Consider the following 19,330-nt stretch of genomic DNA (forward strand, 5'->3'; position numbering starts at 1 on the left):
TTACCCCAGAGACCAACGTCAACAGATGGGTGGATCATAGGAATCAGAGGCATCAGCAGAAAGAGAGAACCCCTCACTGACTCCACATTAATTATTAATATAATTTTACATTATTTATAGACAAACCTATAGCGTACCTTTTTGTACTCTACAATTTGCCTATCATAATGTAGCGCATCACAAAAGTATTCATATCCCTGCACATTTTCACGTTTTTGTCATGCTGCGACCACTGAATTCAATATATTTCATTTCTGATTTATGCGACGCTTGGTGCTGAAGTAGCCACAGTTGTATTCATGTCTGAGCTTTGACTAGGTCATCCACTCTTTTGTTGGCAATTTTAAAGATAATAAAGAAATGTCCAGTCCAAGACCAGAGAGGCTAGTCCAAGACTCGATAGACAGCTTCAAAACTAAATAGGCTTTTCCAAGACGGGATTATTTTGCCGACTGCCAGGCTATAACATCTGGTCACAAAACCAGAATGCTAATCCCAAATTAGCTGCCTTATAGTTCTTGACTGTTTTACGAAAAATCTCTGCAGAGGGAGAAGTCATGCATGACAGGCCTTGAAAACATTTCTCATTTATTTACATGAATTACGTACATATAGAGTGGCACCCAGTCCCACCCTCTCCTAAATGGGGGATTGGTGTACAGTCTAGTGGCTAATCACAAATTGTTGTGTCTTTGGAGATTTGGCGCAGCGTCACATAGGAGAGTCACTTTCTATTGATTTTCTAGCATCAAAGAGTTTGAGCTGACCTCATGTGGACTGGAAGACAACGGGCATCCACAGCATTACCATTTGGCTGTGTGGTGTGAAACGGGATGAGGTGTGTGAATACAACAAAGCAACGTTCTCTAATACTGCAGACCCCCCAACCCCCACCCCCAAATAGAAAATGCATTAACGATAGTTAAAGAAACATGACAAAATGTGGAAAAGTTTAAGAATAATGAGTACTGCAAGTTTACACACACACATGCGCGCGTATATGCAGGGTTGCGCACAAACTTGTCCACTTTTGCGAGTGTTTGTGTGGCCCCTCGGAGTGCCCTTGAGAGCGGTGTGCCTCCTCCAAGGCAGATCAAGGCCCCTGGCCTGGGGCACGCACGCACACACACACCCCTACACACACATCCATCCCCTCCTGATCTCTGCCCGGTCACACTGCACTGGACAGACACGTACAGAGCCACACAACCGCCGCTGGGATGGTGAAGGAAACCCACAGATACCTAAAGCCAGAGGAATATTTCACTTCTCTGGAAGCGTACAGTATCTTTGCTAGTAATGACAAATGGTTTGTTTCATCAAAACACATAATTCTAATTATTAAATGTAGACTTAATTAGAGAAATAATATGGAGAGTGTCTGCTTCAAAGACTAATTGCAGCCTTTATTTTATTTTTAAAAATTTTCTTTCGTAACATTGCATAAGGGTTTGTGTGCATGCCAGAGAAACCCTTTTAACAGCAGTGCCTGTCTGTCTTAATAATTAGTAGTATTAGCTTGTCAGCCAAGCCAAGAGATTACTTTATTACTAGGTGTATTTATAGCACAAACAAGACGGCTAACAGACTATCTAAATACAGTACACTGTTGCATTTTTAATAGGATCGAGCGCGTCCGATAGTTTCTGTGCATTCTCGCTCGCGTTATCTGCTGGAGATCTGTGCTTTACCAACAAACCTAATTGTCCACCTGGATACAACTCAGTAGGCAGAACAAGGCTGAAACAAGAAGGTTTTGTTTTATTTTGTTTTGTTTTTTTTTTACTTTTGCTCTGTTGCTAACTGTAAGGTCCCCGTTCAACTGTAGGGAAATGTTTTGTCTGTGCCGAACAGAGCGGTAGCGGTGCTGCCAAGCCTGAAACCCTTGTGTTTACCTTGCTTTTTGTAGCGTTAATCGTGCAGCGAGTTCACTACTCATAACGCGGAGTGGGGGGGACGGGAGGGGTTTCTATTTTTTTTTTTTTGTCTTTGTGCCACGTTTGTGTACGATGCATGTGGGGGTGTGTGTGTGTGCGCGGGCCCAGGCGATCGCTGCTGGGATTTGCGCAGAGCACCCAGAGCCATGCAGCGTGAAGAGGACCCCTCTGAGGCATCCGCCCAGGAGCCCGCTCATAAATTACATCAGGACACATGTGCCTGAGCAGCACTTTCCTGTTTTGTGTGCGTGAAAGTGCGCACGATGCACGTCAGTCCTTCTCCGCTGGAATTCGACGTAAACTGTGTGTGTGTGGGTGTGTTGGCGTGTGTGTGTGTGTTGGCGTGCGCGCGCGATGTTTCACATCACACTCACAGTCTGGATTTCTTTTCCTTCTTATTTTTCAAATCCACACCTTTTAAAAGTATTCGTACACCCTTTTAACTTTTTTTACATGTTGTCATGCGACAGCCGCAAACTTCAACGCGTTTCCTTGGGATTTTTCGTGATACGCCCACTAGTATAAATAGTGTTTTTTTGCAGATAAATGTCAGAGTGCTGTGTGTTTCTGTTCATCTCCCCTCCTTTCTCTGATACTTCGAAATAAAATCCAGTCCAACCCATTACGTTCAGTAATCACAAACCTATCAAAACCTGGGAATCCATCGAAGCTCAGAGGCAGGGATGAGATTAAGGCAACACAAATGAGGAATAAAGTGATTTGGACAAAAGAAACTTTTTAATCTATCTGCAAATTGATTCTTAGGGGAGAAAATTCATGATTTCGGTTAGTTTAGTTCATTTTGCACAAATGAAATGCAGGTCAAAGATATTAATGAAAATAATAACAACGTGAGAAGAGGTCAAATCCCAATGGGCCTACATGAAGCCTCCACCTAAATAGTACAGAAAAAATATATAATACAATCGTTCATCAGGCAATCATAAATTTATAAGATAGAATCAAATAGAAAGAGTAAAGACACATCTACAAAGTACTAATTTAATACATAGCAGTGGAAGAAGTGACCATCACAATTCTTTAAGTGCAGTTTTACTTTTACAGAGGTCGAAGTCAAAACAACTGACTTCAACCTGATCTGATAATTGACACAACTAAGAACCATGAAACACGGTGGTAGCCGCATCATGCTGCGGGGGTTCCTTCCCCCACCCCCAGCACAAACCCGGATGGAAAGCTCTAAACACCGGCCTACACGTAGGAAACGGATTCAGTTCTTTTAGATTTGCTTCACAGTTATGCTCTACTGTAAATAATCTATCCAAGAAGCTTCCCCAGACGCGCCAAGGGACTTTTCTGAAAGGTGTGCTTCAAGTGTACAGTCGACAACACTTCTTTGAGGCACAACCCTGCTGCTTCAGATGGAGCCATGGGATTGAGATAAACATACACACATACACTGCGAAGAGAGAGAGAGCGAGAGAGAGAAAGAACTCTGAGTCTGTTCGTTCCATCATTACAGCATTACAGAGAACTCGAGAGGACCTGCAGACGTACTTCTTCTTTTTTCTCGCTCCAAACTCCAGTGGAGTGTGGCTTTCCTCTTTTACGTGTGAAGGAATGACTGAACGGATGGAGGGAGGAGGATAAACGAGAGCGCTTGTTCCTCATTCCCTCGGCGTCTTGTTTGCTCGCTCCGCGTGGAGGACCCCTGCCAAAAGGAGAGGTGGTTGCTAGGATACAGGTGAACGGTTGGCATATAGGCGAGGAGACGGGTCCATCATTGTGAATGGCAACCCGGAGAATGTAAAGGAGGGAGATGAGAGGTAGAGAGGGATGAAACGCACACTGGAGGTCAGGGGTGAGCGTAAACACGGATAGGAAATGGAGGACAGATCGCCCCGAGAGCCAGACGGGGAGAGGGTCACGGGCTGATCCGCAGCTGTCTGCTCCCTGAGCCGTGAGGTCGCAAGATTGCTCAAGTGTTAGGGAGGTGTTGTTTGCACTGCAGAGGGAAGAGGAAGATGGTGGTGGTGATGATGATGATGAGAAGAAGGAGGACGCGTAGCGTGAGTGACGGGACAGGCCGGGGTGTGGAGAGGAGAAACCGGGGGGAGAGGCAGACGGAGGAGAGATGAAGGAGAACGCGGCCTCCCCAGGGCTTCTGTCACCTGGAATAACTGTGGTGCTAATGTCTCCTAATTGATCACAGCCAGCAGAGAACAGAGGGACGGCGACGACGGCGGGATGAAAGGACGGAGGGAGACTGCAGAGGACGGACGGGGCGGGGGGGGAGAGAAGCAGTTACGTCAAAACAAGTTGGGAAGGATAAAAAAAAACAAAATAAAGGGGGGAGAAAGAATAGGAGTCTTGGAAGACGGAGTGTGTAAACAAAAAAAAAGGGGAAAAAAAGGTGTGATAGATGACAGGCTTGTCAGGCTAGTTGCGTCCGGGTGGACTGTTTTCACATTCCCATACATATGCACACAATCACACGCACACACACGTACAGGTGCGCCCTTGACTTCTATGAGTAAACTCCTGCTAGCGGGCGCCGGTGTCACCTTTTGTGGGAGTGTTTCAAATGAATGTGTGACTGGTGAATTTGTCCGGCTCCGTGGCGTACCCCCAACATGGCACGGTCGACGCTGATGAATGAGAGGGCCCCGCGCGCGCGCGCATTCACACCATGTATTTATTTATTTTTTTAAAGGCTTCTCTCTCTCTCTCTTTCTCCCGCCTCCTCCGTGTGTTGATTAAACAGAGCCACACGCGCACAAACACTGTCATCGAGTGTGACCTTCACGCCTTGAAGCCGACCACTTCCCATCCATCACCGCCGTCTTGGCTGCTCCAGACTGATCACAATCGCTTACTTGCCCCGCCGCTCCTCCCGGCGAGAAGTGCCTCACTCGGGCGAGTTCCCATCACCGTTTCCTTCCCGTAATAACATGCTAATGGCTTTATCGTTCACAGCTGTGCAGTTAGCAAAGTAAATACATAATAATCAAATTCAGATCCGCAACTCAGAGGTCTCACACACGCGTGCTGGGTTAAGCAGAGCAACTCAGTCAAGTGTAAGAAACGGGGAGAGAGAAGAAAAAAAGATTAAAGATGAACATTTCTATCCAAAATAATACATATATTACTAACTATTGTATTAAAAGTGCCTTTCAAAGTATTTTCAAAGCAAATGACTGAGTTTGTTTTGGTAGGTAGGTATCGATATTAATGTCACAGTTATTATAGGTAGAGCCGTAAATAAAACCTTGACTCCTCTGGGTAGTTGGATTGGAAATATAGGCAGCATTTGTGCAGTCTTACTATTAGCATAGCATATGCTTGGCAATGGGACAGTAACGACCTGATCATAATTTTGTAATAATTTTAAGTGATTAGCTAAATTACATGTCATGTCCTAGTAGCACCAGCTTTTAATTAATTGTTAACAATGAAGGTACTTCTTTGATTGTAAAGAAAACTGATATTTAAGTAACGTTTTGCTGCTAAATCACTACATAAAAATGGCCGAGAAGCAACAACTTTTTGTTGGATATCAAAAACAGATGAATGGTTTGTTGCTAAAGTTGTAGCAAGTCAACAGTTGCAGTGGCAGCAAGGATTTTAACAGCAGTTGTTCATTTGGGAAAAGTGCCTGAGTTTTGTTCATATTATGCAATTATATAGTGTTATTGTTTACAGTAGCTGCTCACAATAAGCTATTTATCAACACCAAAATTGTAGTTTTTGCATAATGTGATGCCATTACTAAATTATATTATTACCCTTAGACAGCTGTTTATAATTAGCTATTAGTAGTGAAGTAGTCTACATACAGTCTTCTGCTAGTGTAATTTGGCAAGTTATTCCAAGTAAGTAACAGTTTGTTTTGAGATATTAGCAATAGTTTAGATGTTTGACAGCAAAAGTGTCAAAATTGTTTAATCTCGTGTAATTAATTAGCAATGTTATTATATGTAATCAGTTGCAGAAGCAGCTGGTTACAAGAAATTAAGAACAGAATAAAAATGCAGTTTTTGGGTCATTTTTAATCACATGCTGCTTATGCTGCATGTGAGAAGAAGACATGTAATGTGATAATTGTCCGGTTAAAAAAATTACACAAATATTTAGAAAACATAATGACCAAATTTATAACGTGTTTTTACACGTTTCTAATATCAACGGGTTTTTAAAGAGAAATACTTAACCGTTTCAACTTTATCAAGAGTTTTATCAGTCACATAATTACATTTGTAAAAGGATTTTAAGCTGATGTCGCCAAATAATTGAATTTCTCTCACTGCGGTAGTACCCTATTGTTGCATCTTATTAGAAGTCCAACTAAATAATATTTTCTTTCAGACTTTTTTTTTTTATTAAATTTGTCAGCTTTTTAATTAATTTATTTTTTTTCCGTGAAGCAAACGTCTGTAGCTGATGATATTATATCCCTTTTTTAGACGTGTATAAAAGCAATAAACATTAAGGAAAAAGTGCAGCCACTTTGTTAAAGGCAAACTTTTTATACTGCCTTTTATTTGTATTATTATTATCCTCTCAAGGTTTCAGCCAAAAAGAAAAAAAAACAAATCTCCGGAATATGTGTCCGCTAGCGGAGCTCTGTCGAGTCCGTGGCTCCTCTCCAAAGCCGGCTCCTTGACCCCTCCGTCCCCTCTCACGTCGCATGCGGCTTCCCTTCTGCTGATCCAAGGTGGAACAGTGAGAGGTCAGGATGTGTCGCTCATGCCAGCGTAGGTGTCCGTGTACATGTGCATCTTTGGCGTGTGCGCGCCACGTGTTTGGCTTCTTTTTTTATTTTTTTTGGGAGGCGAAGGCACTGCTGGGGCATATGGCGGGACGCGGGGATCGGGGCATACGGATCTGGACGTGAAGCGTGTGTCGGCAGCAGCGGGGCCTGTCGCGCTGATAAAGGTTAGGATCGTACGGCGCGCTGCCAGTCCAGGAAAAAGGGGCAGGGCACGGCGCAAGGTGCTACACCATCTGCACCGTGAGGGATAAATGGGTCATCTGCTCTGGTCAGGGGATACAACGTAGGGTGCACAGTTGTTTTGGGTTCTAACATTCATCTCTTGACTTTTATTTTTTTTAGATAAGTTTGCAGCTTTTTTATTTTCCTTTGCTTTTGCGGTTCTTAAACCACCGTGCCTCAGCTTGCTTCATTCATTTATTTCCTAATTCATTTTTTCCATTTTCTACAGGTCTTATCTGGGCCCGATCGTTAGTCCAATTAGGCCCCCACGGTTCTCGACTTGTTCTGTGTTTAAAACAGAAGACGAATGAAGATTTTTTTTTTTCTTCCCCACTTGCTTGTTCTCCGTCCCTTCCCTCAGTTTCTCTTCAGCTCCTCCATCTCCTGGCCTTCCAAGACGCACTCTGTCTTTTCGTCCTCACTCATTCTCTGCCGCTTTCTGATGTGTGATAAGATAGCATAGTTCCTCATATCCTGTTTCTAATACAGATCGATGAGAGAGAGAGGACTGGAGGTGGGCTGGGATGAGGTGAGGCAGAGCGGCTTGATGTGGGGAGGGGGGGAGGGTCACGGAGCAGATATGTGAAAAGGAAATGAGGATTCAGAAAGGAGGACATCACTCAGATGCACATCTCTTTTCATTTAACCAATCACCCACAGACACACACACACACGCATGCATGCGTGCTTGCACGCATGTGGCTACAGCCGTGGTGGTGGGTCCTGTCAATATTTCAGCGCCGGTAAAGAAGCCATTTTTCAGCTGTGATTTACTAAGTTGCTTTCTTCTCGTTTTGTGCAGGTAAGAGCTGCCAGCGACTCACATAACCTTTTGTGTTGCAGTCAATTACAGTTCAGTTGCATCAGCTGGGTGAGGAGGTCCCATCGGGCCTCGCAGCTTTGCGCGCTTGTTGTTAATACCGTGCAATTTGCAGGATGCATACGCTGATGCACACACACACACACACACACACACACACACGTATACGCTGGCAGACAGTTTGTCTCTCGGAGTCGATGTGACCCCCCAAGGGCAGCAGGCAGCCGTCAGCCGCCCCCGTCCTTTTGTCTGAGACTCTAACTGATCTCAGCAAGAGGAGCGTCTTCAGAGCTCAGTCGACAGTGAGGGCCGACTTATTTATAGGTTACATGAGTGGATTTCATGAGGTAAATTTTACGTAATATCCCAAAAGGCCTGACTGTTGACAACCTGGCCCAGCGTGTTGTTTTTTTTCTCCTTTCCTTCCTCTGATATCGCCAGCGGGAGCCGCTGCTATTGGAGGGAAATTGATTTCTGCATGTCAGGTCTGGAAAAGTATCGAAAGATGTTAATATTTACAAAGATCATTCCCAATCGCATCATCTAAGGATTAGATTCATCGATACATCCATCTATCTGTCAATCAGTCTATCCAATCATCCATCGAATATCCATCCATCCATCCATCCAGTCAACCCAATCATCCATCGATCCAGCCATCAATCAATGCATTAATCATCCATCCAATCATCTAATCATTCTTTTATCCATCTATTTATCCATCCGTCCACACCCCCTCCTCCCCCAGTTCCATTCATCAATATGTCTATCCTTTCTTAGCCCTGCATCTGTTCATCCATCCATTTCGTCAGTCGGTCTCTCCAGGTGAGCTCTTTTAGTTTCTGTGTGTGGGGGGGTGTACGTGTGTGTCTGTGTGTGTGTGTGGTTTAGGCTGCAAACAAACTGAACCAGCCAAGAATAGAGAGCCCCTAAGAGATAGGAAGGAAGGGGTAGAGCTTTGGACCAATTAGAAGCCAGGCTGAGAGTGGGAGGGGCCGGTCTGTGCTACAATTACCGTCCTAATTGAGGTCAGAGTTGTTAATTTACTGGTGAATTAGAACAGTTAATATGCATTTATCTGGATGGCCAGGGGAGAATGGAAACATGCTCTTCGTGTGGGTGTGAGTGTGCATGCGCAAGTGTGCTTTTTGTGTAATTTTACATGCAATGCAAGAGATTACATATAAATACATGCAAGAGGCCGCGCTGTTTCTTTGGCGCAATTAGCAGCATCACAAGTAGTTCAGTTGGATCAGCCGTGTAAAGAGGCGGCAGCAGAAGAAAGGCGACAGACGAGAGAAGAGTTTGAGCATTTCCACATTTTTCAGAGAACAGAATGATGACGATGACGATGATGATGATACAATATTTTCCACCTGGTGGACTTCCAGTGCACAAAGTCACCTCTCTCTGTCACTGGCTCTCTTTTGCTCCCCCCTCACTCAAGCAGAAACCAATTTACACCCTTTAACTTTGAAACATACAAATATTGCTGGGACATGCGCAGGTGAGCTGGATTTGTGTCCTCCTCTGATCTGTGACAGGATAAAAAAGTCGGTAATTCCCCTCTTGGTCATCGACGGGGGAGGAGGCTGCACCTTCATCTCTTTGCCGCATCATCTCTAGTTTTTTTTCTAGAATCCTTGACCACTAACCTCTCTGCCAGCTCACGATCCGCCACCTCCTTCCTCCCTCATCCGCACCATCATCTGTCTTCTCTCTTTTTTCTTCTTTTTTTTTGTCACAGGTCCCGGTGTGCCATAGTTTGGTTTTTTTTCTTTCCTTCAAATTCTGCCTTCTGCAGATGATACAGGCCAAGCACTTTGCCTTGCTGAATTATAAATCGGGAAAACATAAAAAAAAATAAAATAAAATAAAACTCTCCATGAAGTAGCTGATCTATTTTTAATCCAACACGCTTGCTTGCTCTACCTGCTGCTCGGTGATCTGCCCCCGTATGCCTGCGTGTACACATGTGTTGTTTTTTGTTTTTTTGTGTGCTATGTCCTCATCTGTTGAGCTGAATACATGAAGAAGGCAGAGCTTGAAGAGAGAAACTCATGCTAAGACGGTTTGAATCCCCTGTTCTCCCCGTGCCTGTCAGTGGATTTGAACTGAGATGGGCTTTACTGGCACTGCACTTAATAAAGGCTCGAAATGCAGCAGGAAAACAGTAATTATGGCAATTACAACCAGCAAGAAAAATGCTTAAAATTACGTCGGCACACAGCTAAATACACGAGTTTCTGTAGGGGGTTTTTATTTATTTTTTTATTTTCTTAAATTACGCTCAGACGTCGTCAGACGTGTTGCTGCAACCATGGAGGAGGAGGATGGTAAAGATGATAAGTGTCTGGTCTCTCTTTGTCTTTCTTGTGTCTTGCTGCAAAGAAACCTGTTGACGGAGCGTTGGCTTTGGCGCTTTTGTCACGGAGGAGTAAGTGTGCCATCTGTTGGTCAACCTTCTTCTTCTGCTGCTGCTGCTGCCTTCCCAAAGCAAACAACAAGGAATTCTGTGGCTTCCAAACCTTGATGGGATTCATGGGGGATTTTACGTGACAAACAGAAAGTGGCGGATAATGTTGAAGTCCATGGAAAACAATAAATGGTTTTTGACGGGGGGGTTTTTTTGGGGGGGGGTTCACAAACAAAAAGCTTAAAAGTATAAATATAAATACTTTGTGGAACCATCCTTGTCTCAAGCAGCTTCGCAAAACTTGAGACTGAAACTTTGACCTTTTCTTCCCGGCGTCGTTGCTCAAGGGCTGTCAAAGTTTTTGAAAACTCATTTTTCCAAGTTTCTCGACTAGATTTACATTGTGGACTTTGACCAGACCATCCGAGCGCATGCTGTGGCTTCGGCTGCATATCTGTAGAGCTGTGCAAACAAGGAACCTCGTCTCTGTGCAATAGGTTTTTACTGTCTTTATCTCCATCCATCGTCCCATCAATATCCTCCACAACGCATGATGCTGCCATCACCGTGTTTAATGGTGAGGATGATCTCTGAAGGGTGGATGTGCAGTTTTTGTTTTTCTGCATGTAGATCAATTCTGGTCTCCTCTGACCAGATCACCTTCCTGAACATGCTAGCCTTGCCTCTTTCATGGCCGGTGGCAAACTACTAACATAACTTTTAGATTTATTTTTATTTTTTCAAACGGCGCTCTTCTTGGGCAGGCTTCCATAAAGACCGGACAAAACGTTTTCCTGTCGAGATTTTCTAACTCGAGTCGTGCATCTCTGCATCTCCTTCAGAGTTTACCTGCATCTCTGATTAATCATCCCTTTGACTGCCGTGTCAGTTCTCTGTTAGATGTTTAAAGCTTGGCACTTGTGTTTATTTTCTAACTCCGCTTTTAAACTAATTCTCCACGCTTTCATCACTGACTGTTTCCAAATTGTCCTGGAGGCATGAATGTCTGCAAGGCTCTGAAAGAGGAGTAAAAAAAAAATATCAGTGTTCTTTTAGAAAATACACGTGTATTCGTAGCGTCGCCGAGACATAAACCAGACGAACACACACACACACCCACACCCACACACACACCCACACACACACACGCACACAATGAGCTGTCTGCTTGTTGTGTTCTTGGAGGTGACCTAGAATGAGAACGGCGTCACAATAGATTCACAATTGCTTACTGTCTCCAACTGATTCAATAGGCAATCTTTCTATCGACGGCTCTCTGTGATACCATCTGTGTGTGTGTGCGTGTGTGTGGGGGTGTATGAGTGTGTGTTATCTATAAGGAAGGACAGGGCAAAGATAAGAAGAAAAGGGTGGAATACAAAGAAAAAAGATGGAAAGGAAAGAAGGCCGGTGCGATTAAAAAAGAGAGGTCAAAGTTTGGATGTGAGAGAACAGAGACAGGGGGCGCTCTCGCCTCACCCTCTCTGTTTCTTGTTTTCTATCCAAACCCACCCCTCCACTCGCAACCCCTCCAATCTCCCAGCACTCCATAAAAAATAAATAAATTAAAAAAAAGAGCTGACAGTGTAGGCCGGGAAGCAGCCAAGGTGTCAGCGCTTTCCTTTGACCGGGAAGCAGGGGAGGGGAGAGAAGTGGAGAGAGGGTGATGAAACACACAAAATAGGAGGAAACAAAAAAAACACTGAACCAAGAGAGAGAAGAAAGAAAGGAGTTTTTCCCCCCATAGCAAATCCCGAATCTGCATCCCCGCCTCCTGAAACTTTTACGCTCCTCCCGGTGTGTGCAAACCTCTCGGCAAGTGCAGATAGGATTTTGACAAGACGGAAATTGATTTCCGGGCTCCACATGCAGGTGCTGTGAATCTGCTCCCATCCCGAGAAGAGGCGCAGTATCGCATTCTATCGCCGCCGCGCATTCACGTCTCCGCATGCCCTCCGAGCCCACAGGACTCACAGAGCTGGAGGTGCCTTTTAATGCTGAGTCGCTTTCAAACAACGCATCTCAATCAACTGAGCTTTGGAGATCAAAACAGTCATTCCTAAAAGAAAAGAAACATACCTCTCACTGAGGACATTATTGAACTAGTAAGGCGACAGAATGCTTGGCGTTTTGTTTTTTCTTTTCTTTTTCCCCTCACTCATCTCGTAGTTTGTGGTGGGAGGAGAGGTTTTGCAGGGTTTGGGGGTGGTGGGGAGCGATGAGGGAAGAGACATGGGGAGAGTAAAGAGCTGACAAAGTGAAGAGCGAACCCACTCGAGGAGCCTCGTGCCACCATGCAGCACACACAATAACACAACAGAGGACAAAGGGAGAGGAGAATGTAGAGGACAGCCATGGAGTGTTCCCTTCAGAGAGGAATCCGTCACCCGCTCTCTGCGAGACGGTGCAAAAGGGTTCCAAAATGTAAAAAAAAGTGGGAAAAAAAAAAGAAAAATGCAACAGACGCCGAAGGACGCTCTGGGAGAGAGAGTGAGAAAGAGAGAGGCTGAGGCAGGGAAGGAACTCGACAGAAAGGAGACGTTTGAGATTCCTTAATTGTGTGATCTCTACAGACTCAGCTTCTGCGTTCCGCCGTGTTTCATTAATTGCGGTGTGTGTGTGTGTGTGTGTGTGGGTGTGTGCGTGCGCGCGCGCGCTGTGAAACGTGTTGCACCGTCACATACAGGTGCGTCTCCGTAAGTCGGAAAAATTTTTTTATTTTAGTCGAAAAGCGGAACTCATTTGTAAAGCGATAAAACTTCAGAGGTTTGTTTTGTTAATTTTGATATTTATGGCTCGCAGAAAAAAAATCCCGGAATATAGCTTCTCATAAAATTAGAATATTACATAAGACCAATAAAAAAGGGGGGAAAAAATGCTGTGTTGTGACGTTATGTTATGTTATGTTGCGTTACGTTATGCCAAAGAAGCTGGCTCTTTATACAGAGCTACATCCAAGAATGGATAGTTGAGTGGAAGGAAAAAATGTGCACAACTAACAGAGACAGCTGGAGCCTTGAAAGAGCTAGGAAGTAAAGCCGATTGATGTAGTTTCATAAGGTGCAGCTGGAGATGGGGCAGAACTGGACTCGGATTGTCTACCTGAACCAGTGGCTGTGTTTTAAAGTCCACTTATTGGATAAATGTCGTCATCAAATGTCAGACAGAATCCAAGGTGCTCGAGGAACGGCGTGAAATTTAAACATTTAGCCGAGAGTCGAGAGTCCAAAGTCCAGGACATCTTAGAGATCACGCTTGCCTCTACTGTCAAGCATTATGGACATTTCATTTCCCAGCACGACTTCCAAGTATTGAATAGATACTGTGCAGTACATGGAAATACTTCTCACTTGGCTTACATTTCTGTTATCAAAGTCCTTTTTTTTTTAATCATTCTTATGTAATATTCTAATTTTCCAGAAAGCTGAATTGTGGGTTTTCATTAGCTGTAAGCCACAGTCATCGAAATTCACAGCGGCAAAAGCTCGACACGCATCAGCCTGTGTGAAATAAGTCGGTGTAATATCTGAGTTTCCCCACCTTTTCGAGTTGGATTCCTGAAATAAATGTACCTTTTTGACGGTATCCCAAGTCACGGGAGCTTCCCTCTTAAAAGAAGGTTGTTCTGCTGATGAGCTTTTGTCGTTTGTTGCCAGTCCTCCTCCGGTCCTCCTCTCTGGCCTCGCTCACATGTTTCTCTGCTTCTCCTCCCCTCCGTGTCTCTGTGTGCAGCGATCAACTTGCTGGGTCTGACGTGGCAGCTGAAGCCCTCTGACGGCCCTCTGTTAAACAACGGACTGGGAGCCGGTCTGCCTGTCAACAGTGACGTGGCCACACTGCCCTCTGGAGGCAGAGGTATGAACTGTCCGCTGCACACCACCACACCAACGAGAAGCGCAGAAGAGGGGGAAGGGAAGGATGGAGATGATTCTTTTCCCCCTTAAAAATGTGTTTTGTTGTTGTTGTGGCAATATTTTCAATGTGCTACATTAATTACTAAACATGTGCACTGCTTTCTTGTGAGGAGCTCCAATCGGTCCCGTCCATAGCAGTCCTCTTCAAGAATCATATTTCGACCCATTTAAAAAAAAAACAAAAAAAACATAAATCCGTCTTCTGCATGAATAAACTGGTTTGCCTGTATTTGGCCACATTTTCACTACAGTTAGAAACGAGAGAAATATAGACGGGGAGTTGGGGGAGTGAGGTAGTACCTCAAAAAGCCGTATTTGCTCGGCAACACACAATTCGATAGATTTTTCTTCTTCTTCTTCTTCCACTCAAACACACCCGCATCTGAAATATTGATGCGGCCAGTGACGCAGCACTGGATGCGCCGTCCTGTTTTTTAAACACAGCGAGTTTGTGTCGAGCCCAGTTTGTCTTCTCACTCGACGGAGAAGGTAAAAACTACCCTCTCTCTCCCCCTCTCTCTTTAAAGGGCCCCATGCGGCTTCCTATCTGTTCTCCTCTCTCTTTGCTCGATGTGGCTCTGAAGCACGCGCGCGTGTAGATGTGTTCAGGGGGCTTCTTGCTCCGTGTCTGTACAGTCGGCATTAATGAGCGGCTTGTCGTGCTCCGTTCCCCAGCCATCTAGGCCAGGTGCTGCTGCTGCTGCCGCTCTATACTCGCTGCTACTTTCATTTCTTCACACGCGCACACTTGCTCTCACACTCCGTCTTTTTCTGGCTGCACTCTGACACTCCTCCCTTAGATGGCTGACCCGATTGCAGGATGCCGCGTGTGTTTTCCTGTGTTTTTTCGGCGCGCTCTGAAGTCTTTTCGCCGAGGTTCCGTCAGCCCTCTGTCATTTCAGCCCCAGATGGCGAAGGCGACGGGTCCTGCAGTGCTTTGAGGAAAAAAGTTGTATGTTGAGCCCAGATGCAAAAGATTGGGTGGGGAGAGCTGAGAATCCAAAGATCAAAATTGCTGCTAACTGGTGAACAAGCATAAAGAAAACCTACAGTGTGATGGAAAAAGTATTCTTGCCCTCTTAGAAATTTCTGCTAACTTGAATAAATAGCAAAAAATGTTTTCAATTGATGAGTTGTAATAAGAAGCTTTGAGTCTTTAACATCACAGAATTGTGGGCCTTTGAATCCGACCACGATGCTCTTTTGTCTTTGTTGTCCTTGAATCATGAACACTGACCCTGAGGCAAGTGAGACATTCTGTGCTATAGATCTTGTTCTTGGTTCTTTGGTGAAGTTGTTGATGTGCTCTTTGATAATTTGACTGCTGCTGGGAAGGTTCACCCTATTTCCTCCATTTTGTGGATAATGGCTGTCAGTGTAGTTTTCTGGAGTCACTCAGCCTTACAGATGAAATTGCAAGTCTTCCCAGACGGACTTCGTTTCTCGTCTTTTCTTCAATTTCTTTAAATCGGAGCAGGATGTGCTGCTGTTTGAGGCTCCGCACCCTACTTCATGTTGTCAGTAAGGTTCTATTGAGGTATATTTATTTCTCATTAAACACGCCTGGGTTTAGCTAGTAAACCCGAGCCAAAGTATGCGGTTGATCACCGTTAATCCTTGATCTAGAGGATTTCCTTTTGATGGCTTGAATTTTTCTTTGTAATCATTTAAGCACTTCAAATTATCTTTTATGAATTAAAAAATTGGTTTCATTCAAAACCCGTCAGTGTGTCAAAAATAAATAAATCAACAAACAGAAGAAGTCTGTAACACACAGCACTGCAATTTTAAAAAGCTAAAAATAAAAAAATAAAATCAGATATTAGCATAAAATAGTTTTATTTCATTATTTTAGGTACAAAATACTGGTAGGTACTGATACTGAGAGACTTCTGCTGCTTTAAACAACTTCAGGGTTTTCCGGTTGTTTTGCTTACGGAGGTTTCTGCCATTCATCCTTCAAAAGGCTTATGAAGCTTCTCTCATATGCGTTAAAGGGCTTTCCATACATTCTTGACAATATTGAGGTCTTGCGACGCTGAGGGACAGTTACGAATCATTCCGCCTGTGACCTGTTGAGAGAGACTGTTGAGGACTTCAAGTGTGCTTTTAAGCAATTTCCTATTTTGCTGGTGTTTTCACAGCAGGGAAGTTTTCAGTAGTAACACTGCAACAGAGGACAAAAGTCGCAGGAGTTAAAAAAACGAACAACGTTCCTGTTCATAAGCAAACCAGCACTAGCCGTGTGGCACATCTAGCTGCAGCAGGATGTTAGAAAAGCAGCAGATAATATTTGATTTAATGCTTCATATGAAAGACGTGAGCAATACAACTCTTCAGAAGGCAGAAAGCATATAGGAAGTTAACATATCTGGTGTTTTTGTGTAAAACACATTCCTACAGCTGTCATCCTACTTGCGTGCTAGCATAAGCGGTGTTTGCTTACAACATTTCTGGGAATTTTGACTTGTTTTTCTTTTACACGAGACTTGGGGAGTCAAAAGTGACAGAATAAAAGGTTTTTGTGTGATATGTTGAATTTTTCATATTCTGTCATCCTGCAACCTCAGGCTTCAGCGTTGTGGAGAATTTAAGTGATGGACCAACACAAAGTATTGGGTAACAGTGAAGGAAAAAATAATGCCTGATTTGCTCAAATTTCTTTTTGCAAACAAATACGTAAAAAGTGTGGAATCCGCTTCTTTTTAGATCTGCATAAAGAGAAGAAACCAAGATGATACTGAATATAATGTTGTGAACACAACACACATCATGCTGTTGGAATGCTGGTCAGTTTTGTTTGTTTTTTTCTTGAGAAGACAAATGGAGCAAAATTGAACCTCATGACTCTGATTATGCACCGAGAGCTACAACAGAATTGTTTACATCAAACCGTTGCCATGTATTAGAACGGCCCAGTCAAAGTTCAGACTTGAAACCTGAAATGCGATTTTCACAGACACCTCTTCATCCGTTCTGACCGGTGCTCGAGCAAAGACCAACAAACAATTTACAAAACTTTCAGTCTCTCGACATAAAAAGCTGAACAACCTCGAAACTCTTCATTTTTTGTATTTAGTGAAGAAATTACAAAAACAAAAAAAAAGGAATTGGTTTATTTTAGCACAGTTTCACTTAACAATTAAGTGAAACTATGTGTTGGTCCATACATGAGATCGCGCTGAAATACATTGCAGGTTTTGCACAGCTAAACACCAAACCTTACTGAGTAATTTTGTCGAGTTTCTAGTGGAAATATCTCAGTAGTTTTGAAATAAGACTAAACTAACTTACAAGAAACTTTTCAGCAAGATATAGGGGCTTGTCCGAAGTCAATAATTCTTTAATATCGATGAAATAGTACTAGTTACACTGGCAGATTATTTCACTTATAATGTGGGAAAAATAGTTTTTATAACTGAAATAATTTGCCAGTGGAACTAGTGTTATTTTTTTAATCAATATTAAGAAATTACTGCATTAAAACAACTCCTACATTGTGCTGAAAAGATATTTGTGAGTTAGTTTTGTCTTATTTCAATTGTACTGGAAGCTAGACCAGAAATACTTGGTGTTTTTGCAGTGTGGAGGTAACGTGACGAAATCTGAAAAGGCTCAAGATATAAATAAAACGGACATTTTCATTACCATTACTCAAGTACTAAAAACATTCTGTCTCTAACGTGGAACTCTATGCTTTAGGTCAGTTTTTCTTCAAATCTTCTTCTGGGAAAGAATGGTGTTTCCATAAACTCTGATATCACATATTACATCAGCCGTCCATTAAATTGCGCTTGTCATGACAGATGAAACAACCCCGTTTTTTGGTTTTTTTTGTCCTCTCTCCCGTCCAGGTTCGTGGGCAGGCAGAAACAGCAGCATAGACACCGGGAACATCGAGGTGGGCAGGCGGGTGACCCAGGATGTCCCCCCGGGAGTGTTTTGGAGATCCCTCCTCTATCTCAGCCAGCCGCAGTTCCTCAAGTTCAACATCTCCCTCGGGAAGGACGCCCTCTTCGGAGTTTACATTCGCAAGGGCCTGCCCCCATCGCACGCGCAGGTACGATCCGCTCGATCGAACTCATCCTGAGCACCTTTCAGGGGACGCGACTGTTCCTTTGCTCATTACGGAAACTTCACAGTGGGTCTCCTTAGGGTATTGAGCTTGTTTAATGAAATAAATGCTCATTAAAAACATTTTTTGTTGCATTTGCCGTTTAAAACATTAGCTATGAACTCCGAAAGCTAAATAATTGAGAGAAAAGATTTGCGCTTAATTAGGTTTCACAGTAATGTAACTTCAACTGTCTCTTGTTAATTAGTGGCTGCTCCTTTCTAAATAGATTTTATAGCATAGGGATAATTTCACTCGGTTAACTGCTTGATTGCCTGACATAGCTTAAGTTTGAGTCCATTGCGCTGAAGTAAGAACAGTTTTCCAGAGAGAACAAGGCCCCGCATCGTACCGAGTCTTCTCCTTCCTTCTAACGCGACCGAAACCCCTTGTACGTAGCTTAGGCTTACATGTTTACAGCATGTAACACGTTTTCATCATGCCCACCAAGCAGCTGGCCTGTTAAACTGTAACGAATGAAACGAGCAGGTGGCTCAGGGCTTTTTATTTTTTTTATTTTTATTTTTTTGATGAATCAGTTGACCAAACAGAGCAGATTGGGATTTGGGAGAAGATGTCCTTAAATAACTTGGATTAAAACACACAAAAAGGTGGGGAAATCAAAACACAGTCAGTGTAAGTTGCATGCTTTTAAACATAAAAAATGATTGTAATGAATAGTTAGTGTCTTAAGTTTCTTCAGTTAGTATAAATCCAGATTAGTTGTGTTCTGACAGCTAAAGTTTAAGCCTGCTCTAATTGACTAAAGAGGAGTTTACCGTCCTAAATCAATACCGGTGTATTGACGTCATAGCAGTAAATGCAAATGCTAATATATAACGCTTTAAGCTGTCTTTATTTTTGCAAATCGATTGGTCACTGGAGGGAGTGCGTCTCCAATTATCTTCCTATGTTAAACACAAATTGAGAGAGGGGAACATATAAAGCGCATCCTGTCAGAGGACCTCTGATAGATACGTACGGCGATGTAAAAATCAATCAATTAGTGCTCCAGTTAGAGCACTTTTATATCTAACAGCTTCACTGACGGAAAATCCTTTTCATATTCCACTTTCAGGACGCGTTTCTCGCAGGCAGATCATTAGTGGCACATCGCCTCCAACTTCCATCTCCTATATAAATAATCCTTGGTTTTTATGTAAATCACAGCTTAA

General features: G+C 43.4%; 1 protein-coding gene across 6 annotated transcripts in view; it reads left to right on the plus strand.

Annotated features, from left to right (window-relative positions):
• Positions 1–19,330, plus strand: part of tenm2a (teneurin transmembrane protein 2a) — a 291,969-nt gene that overhangs the window by 229,259 nt on the left and 43,380 nt on the right. For 5 of the 6 annotated variants that reach the window (XM_032554631.1, XM_032554628.1, XM_032554629.1 and 2 more), the window contains 2 exons: positions 13,860–13,982; positions 17,896–18,101. In XM_032554631.1, the coding sequence (XP_032410522.1) occupies positions 13,860–13,982; positions 17,896–18,101 (329 nt within the window). The remainder of the gene's footprint in view (positions 1–13,859; positions 13,983–17,895; positions 18,102–19,330) is intronic. The other variant, XM_032554630.1, reaches the window with a different exon arrangement.

Source organism: Xiphophorus hellerii, chromosome 23, assembly GCF_003331165.1.
Source record: "Xiphophorus hellerii strain 12219 chromosome 23, Xiphophorus_hellerii-4.1, whole genome shotgun sequence".
NCBI classification, from domain to species: domain Eukaryota; kingdom Metazoa; phylum Chordata; class Actinopteri; order Cyprinodontiformes; family Poeciliidae; genus Xiphophorus; species Xiphophorus hellerii.